General features: G+C 31.8%; 1 protein-coding gene across 1 annotated transcript; it reads right to left on the bottom strand.

Moving 5' to 3' along the window:
* Nucleotides 1-2,044: 2,044 nt before the first annotated feature.
* On the bottom strand, nt 2,045-3,651 carry LOC11409740 (lectin-like protein At1g53070). Its single transcript, XM_003600786.4, has one exon. The coding sequence runs from the start codon at nt 3,508-3,510 to the stop codon at nt 2,470-2,472; it is 1,041 nt and encodes a 346-aa protein (XP_003600834.1). The 5' UTR covers nt 3,511-3,651; the 3' UTR covers nt 2,045-2,469.
* Nucleotides 3,652-7,232: the final 3,581 nt, after the last annotated feature.

Raw genomic sequence — 7,232 nt, 5'->3', positions numbered from 1 at the left:
CACCCCCACATGAGTTTTCCTCATTTGCATCTTTCTGGTTTGAATAATATTCTTTAAAAACGTATTTTATATTTTTTTCGGTGTAGGTATTGTTTATCGAAAAACATAATTGAAGTTTTATGGGAAGTTGATCTGATTTGGTTCTTCATCTTTGTCTAGGGAGGTCAACCATATTTTGTTTACCTCATATGAATAGGGATGACAAAAATGGTTGAATTCGTCGATGCATCATGGGTGAGATTTTCAACCTTACATATGATAAAAAGGGCCAACCCACTCCGCCCTTATTTATACGGGTTATTGACGGAGCGGGATGGGACAAGATGAGTAGGCCCTTTTTGCCAAGCCTACATATGAATACTATTTATAATCTTTTGTTTTTCACAGTTCATGATGTATTTAATTGATTTATGTCTATCTTGCATAATTTATTTTAAAATATATATAAACTTCTTTGATATATTCTAGACATTCTTGAAAGTTAATGCTTATTTGCGGCAGAAGGTGAACCCTAGTCATGTTTGGATGGATACTCCACAGTGATTTCTGGAAAACATAATTGAATTTTTTTCGGGATCGATAACCAACCAGAACACATGATTGAAGAATTCTAGAAATTAATTTTACATTAGATTTTATGTTTTGTATTTGAAGAAGCCGAACTAACTCATCAAAATTAGCATTGAGGAGAATCAAACCTGAACCTTGAGGAGCATATTCGCGCTCTCAAAGATTATATGCACCTAAGGTCAAAATGAGTTTTCTTGGAAAAATTGTGTTATAGAAAACTTTTTTCCGGTTTGTAATTTGAAATTTACTCTCTTGTGTACCGAAATACCTTGAAAAAACTATGGAAAATTGTGAAAAAGACAAGATCTTGGTTTATATATGCGGTCAAAATAGAAAGTTCATGTGAAATGTAGGGGTGAGAGAATAATCACCAAGGTACATGATAAAATTTTCTACAAGTAGTCCAATTTGTTTTTCTTCCCTCCGTTCAAGTATTGAAGGGCCGAACCCCACATAAGGTAATTGAACCCAATTCTTATAGTAATTGAACTCCTTTGTCTCTTTCATATTTGCACCCACATGATATAGATTTTGTGTGATATCATATAACAGTTCTTCTGGAGAGCTACTTTTATCCCCCATTAATTTTTCAAATACTATACCTCTCGAGGATTTGCCAATCTTAGGAAACTATTGTTCTTTCTCATGTCTGGATAAATTTGGACAAAACAATATTTTTTTTTTTCTCTAGATGGATAAATTCAAACGAAAGTGATTTTTAAGAAATCATGGGGTTGGAAAAGAAGCTCCCCTAATTCTATCCATCACGTTTTCTATGAAATCACACATGCACTCTGATCTGATCTTAATAGGTTGCATACTTTAGTATGATTAATACCATTAAATTTGTTAACAACTGGTATTATTTTATCTAAAGAGTGATTATATATATTTTTTGGTTACAAAAGAGTGATTATATTTAAGAACGGAGGTAACTAATAAAATTAAATATGTCCTTAACCTCCAGAAAAATACAGGAGAGCCAACATTATGCAACAGGCCAACAACCATTTTCATTCTCATAAGTCGTAATCCTTACAATTTCCCTACACAATCATTTGTTAGCAACAAACTCACCACAAAATTTCTTGGTTTCCAATTTAAAATGATTCTCTTACATATCTTTTGAATTTCTCACGATTATTCTTTACATGTGTAATGTGTTACTCAAACATACCAATATTAGCCTATGTTTGGAACTGCGACGGAACTCCCACACATAGCACGTCCACTCGAAGCAGGAATTTATAGCTTCTTAAAATTCAAGTTGAAAAGGCATAGGGACGTGAGAATTTATTAGACAACCGCAAACCAAACGAAACTTTGTTAGAAGCTGCTGATTACAATATCTAACCTAAGTAATTTTTGTCGAACCAAAAAAACGAGGGAGTAAACAATGACAAGTAAAATATGGTAATGCACCTGCAAATTCAATTGTAGTTGCAACCATGGCAATTTCATATGCTGCAAAGGATCACAAATTGCAAAATTCAAAGTGCAAACATTTATAAACAAGATTTAATCAATGAAAAGTGGTTCCCAATCAGGAAGTACAAATACTTTACAAGGTTTTGTTTACAATGGATCTACAATATCATAATCTCCTACAAAAGAATTTTCCACATTAAATATAAACACAAAAGAACTCCAAAGGCTTGTTCTAAAACAACATGTCTTGGACCCGAAAATCACGTGTTCGAGCCATACTAGAGCCTTTGGAGGAGGTAAATGTAAATACTTTTGTACGCGCCTGAAGGTCTTCCTTGCCTTGGACTGGGGAACCATGCCCTCACCCTAATTTTTTTTTTTGTATCGAAAGAAAAAAGAACAACAACAATAAGAAACAATATCACAATTTCCCTACCAAACAAAAGAATTCACATCACCTCCTATTTTGTTCTAATGTTGTTCATCATGATCTTCAGCATTCTTTTCAACAGCAACATCAATCCTTTCATACCTTACATCAGAAGGATGTTCAGGTAATTTAGCAAGAGACTCTTCTTCATGCTTATGGAAAAATATCACCCACATAAACAAAACCACAAATGTCACCAATACAACACAAACTGTCCCAAAAATCACACCGGCTAGAAACGTCAAAGGACGATACTTTCTTCTATTCGCGGCATCAAGCTTCGATTGTTCTTGTTCATCATTAGGATTAACAGGTTGAGAATGCAATGAATTTGTACCATTCTTCAAATTAACCTTCCACGAATAAACTCGAACAACCTGAATAGAATGTGCATCATTGGAAGAACTCAAACCCAAAAAAATAGGTTGATTACCCCAAATCTTAAACAAATCAATATTATGTGAAACAATTGGTTTCTCAGATTTAGCTTCATTCAATTTGCTTAACCTAACTTCCAATCTATGTAATCCATTATCATAATCAACCCAAGATTTCAACTTTTCACCACTATTCAAAACCAAATTCGATTTAGAAACATTTGCAACAGCAACAGATACAAGACTTCCTAGATTAATACCAACATGATTAGCATTCAGATCACCAACATTATCATCCTTCGAGGTATCGAATTCGACGCCGAGGTAGCTGTTCGTCGGAGTAGGAGGAGAGAAGCCAAGACCATAGGAGCCATTACCGGGGAAAGCAGCGGCAAGATCACCGGGGATGAGAAGAAGGATTAGACCATCGCCGGCGTCGTGGGAAATGGAGAAGGTGAATTCAACGGAGAAGGAGATGGGATCGGTGAATGTGAGAGGTTGACGGCGGAGGAGGAGGCCGGCGGTGAGAGAAGAGTGGTGGGTGAGTTTGACGTGGGACCCACCTCCGGTTTTGTCGGGGAAAAGCTTTGCATCGCCGTAGAGATCAGTGTCAGGGTCGAAATTTGGGATATTGGAAATGGAAGAAGAATGAACAAAGAGGATTAAGGAGAAAAAGAGAAAGAGGAAGAAGGAGAATGGAACCATGTTGCTATGTTTTTCTATGGGAAAACAAAGAACAATGATGAATCTATTTTCCCTCTTTTTCTCTCTCTCTCTCTATGTTTTGTGAGTTGAATGGATCCTATGATAATGATTTTGTTGTATCTATGTGTTTCTAATTTCTACCTCTCAATCATATTTATTTATTTTTGTTTCATTTTAGTAGTTCTATGTTCCATTTGGATTGACTTTGATATCTCTTATAAAAGTTTCTATTTATAATTAATTATTTTTTTTTGAGGGAATTTATAATTAATTTGTTGTTATGTTATTAAACATTGCAAAAGAAAAAAGACAGGGCTTTTTAGGGGGTGGATTCTTTCTTGTAGAGTTTTCATATGGAACAAATATCGTTCGTTGATTTGAGACTAAGCGGTTGAGAGATTAATTTAGTTTTATACAATGAAATGATCTTGACCGTTTATTTTGATCAAACAATTGATAACATAGGTAATTTCATTTTGTCTTTCATATTACGTAAAACAAATGTTGAAAAAGAAATGGTCAATGTTTTTGTTTTTATCAATAAAAATAATGAAAAGTTGTTAAAATTTATTCTTTAAAAAATTAAGTTATTGATTGATAAGAAATTATAAAATACTAAAACAAAAAGATGATTAAGTATTGGAAAAAACTAAAACCCAACATCAAGTAAAGATAAAACTTGTTTAGAGTTTGTAAAGATGAGTAAGATAGGGACTCATTATAAAAATATAGGCCAAATACTTTTCTAGATCCTTTAAGTTTGACCAAACTACTAGATTAGTCATAATGCAGTTGTCAAATGCTTATGTGACATTTCTAACTATATATTAATCCATCTAAATTGACACCAAGAAGAATTGAACCCCGAAATTTTGAGGAGGAGCACACTTCTAGATCCCAAATCAATACCATCAAACCAACCCAAGTGGATTTTGATATTGAGTGTGTTTGTTTCAGCTTTAAAAAAAAATAGATTTTGAGTTAAAAGAATCTAGAGATTTTTTTTTAGAGATTTAAAAAAAAAATCTAAAGCTAAAGCTATTTTTGTTTGTTTACTAACATAAAAATCAATTTTTTTTTTTAAGATTTAAAGCTCTTTCACTTGAGTTCCTTGTACTTAGAAAAAAATAGATTTTTGAAAAGCTACTTGAAATAGGCATTGAAGAGGTTCATTATATCTCCAACCTTAATTGGTCGAAACTCCAAAGCTTTTGAATGGAACTATTATATGATTTTCTCAGGGAAACTGATGCTTTCGTCACCTGGTGGCGAGCCATGAAGGGTACTCTAGTTGCGGCGGCCACATGTACTATTTTATCCGACTCTCCTACTAAGAGAGGAACTTTGTCCCCTACCTACTCTAGTCAAGCATTAGGTACATTTGTTTTTAGGTTTTTGAGCAACACTAAAAAATGCATAAATATAATTAGAAAGATAAATAGATAAATTGTGAAAATAAGCTTGTTTGATTGATTGTATGTGTTATTTAAAATGTATGAATAAAATATTTATAGTAAAACTATTTCCTATTAGCCACACGCCGTGGCCTAAATTCCGTAACCCCTATTCCGCTAATTTTTGTCGATGTGCGTGATAAGTATGATGTTTGTGGGATCGTGGTGCCCTATGTTCGATTTCATAAGTAAAAAAAAAAAAAAAAAAAAGAATGGACAAAGAGGATTAAGGAGAAAAAGAGGAAAAGAAATAATGGAACCATGTTGCTATGTTTCAAAGGGAAAACAAGTACAATGATGAATCTATTTTCCCTCTTTTTCTCAATGTCTTGGGGTTGAATAAATCCGAAGATATAAATTTTATGTATTGACGCTTTTCAATCTATTTGTTTGTCGTTCTTGTTGTGGATGTTTGTGTTAATGTCTACCTCTAATGACATCTGGGAAATGCTAACGAGTGTTTAAGGATATTCTTTAAGGACTTTAAATGGTGCATTCAATGCATCGGAAATTAAAGTGTTAAACTTTTTCAAAGAATAATTTCTTAATTAGAAAACCTTAAATAATATATTTAGAGCATTCGTTAACAAGACCCTTATTTTTATTCTGCTTTATTTTATGTTCACATTTGATTTGTCTTACAAATTTTTCTATTTATAATGTGTTGCTGTTATGTTACTACTATACTTTGCAAAAGAGAAAAAAGTTGGGTCTTTCTTGGATATGGATTCATTGTCGTAGAGTTTTCATGTTGTAATAAATTTTGTTCGTTGATTCGAGATCAAATGTTTTGGATTTTAATTCAGTTTTATAGGATAAAACGATCACGACTATTATTATGATCAAATGGCTAATAGTTCAAAAAATCCCATGTAATCTTTCTTATTATATACAACAAATGTCAAAACAAAAATATTGTATGTTTTTTCATTTTTATTAGTAAAAATTTTAAAATGTTCTTCTTTATTAAAAAATATTGATTTGATTGATAGAAAATGATAAAACAGGCATATCTCCCCTAAAAAAGGAAATGATAAATCAGAAAAGAAAGAGTAAAAATAATAGTATAATATAGGGTTAATAGTTCTTTTTTTCTTTTGGTCAAGAGGTTAATAGTGCTTTACCCCCTATAATATAGGACACTTTCGATTTTCTCCCTATAAAATTTTCTTTTTAGATTCCGTCCTTGTAATTTGAAGTTTTTTGGTTTTGGACCTTCATGAATTTTGACTGTACAAAATCGATGATATGGGAGGGGGTAAACCGAAATTTTCTCAAATTAACAAGGGGGTAAACCAAAATTTGCTCAAATTGTAGGGGGTAAACCGAAATTTCCTCAAATTATAGGGGGCAAAATTTTTAATGAAGGTCTAAAACCAAAAAAATTTCAAATTACAAGGACGGAATGCAAAAAAAATATTTTAAAGGGGGAAAAACCGGAAATGACTTATATTACAGGGGGGTAAAACACTATTAACTCCATAATATAATACCTAATTAAAATTTATAAAAACCAGTTTCGTAAAAATGACTTAGACTCGTTATAAAAACTAGCGGAAAGACAGATACTCATGTGTCTATCTTTATGTTTTTCTATTGCACCACCGCTTGTCAATTGTGAACGATGTTTTTATGAAATTTTGTTTTTGATTAAAAGTATAGTGATTAGACATTTTGTAAATTTCAAATTATAACAAACCTAACAAAACATGATTAACTTCTGCAAAGACACCAACACTTAGCAAATATAATGTAGATTCTTATATTTATTAATAACACTAACAACATAGCAAATATAATTCAAATTCTTATCTTTTCTGATGACACCAACAATATAATATTATTATAGAAAAATTTGCTTAAAAGTATAATTAAAATAATAAAAAAATCAGTCCAAAATCTCATATTCCCTATATAGAGTATTGATATAATATTAAGCGAAAAGTACTATTAGTTAACGAAAATGAAAAGATTAAAGAAAAAATATTTTATTTGTTGTTTTTACAAGTAGTTTAATGGAAAATCTGTGGTTCAAACTTTGTCTCCTACATACTTCAACCAACGTCCTTGCCACCTTAACTATATTCAGGAGACATATGTTTGTCTTTCTTTTACATACTTCATCCGTCTCAAATTATAAGTAGAAAAAATTATTTCACACTTATTGAAAAAACTAAAACATGGTAATTTGAAGTATAATTTCTTTTGTTCTCCTTGGAATTAGTTCTATGGGAAGATGTAAAAACAATTTTCATTGGTTATTTGTTA

Source organism: Medicago truncatula, chromosome 3, assembly GCF_003473485.1.
Source record: "Medicago truncatula cultivar Jemalong A17 chromosome 3, MtrunA17r5.0-ANR, whole genome shotgun sequence".
Classification (NCBI taxonomy): domain Eukaryota; kingdom Viridiplantae; phylum Streptophyta; class Magnoliopsida; order Fabales; family Fabaceae; genus Medicago; species Medicago truncatula.
Note: the sequence above shows the minus strand (reverse complement) of the source record. Positions and strands in the feature narration are given on the sequence as shown.

Bases quoted from the DNA above. Each gene is read 5' to 3' on its own strand.
- LOC11409740 (XM_003600786.4), bottom strand. From the start codon at position 3,510: ATGGTTCCATTCTCCTTCTTCCTCTTTCTCTTTTTCTCCTTAATCCTC.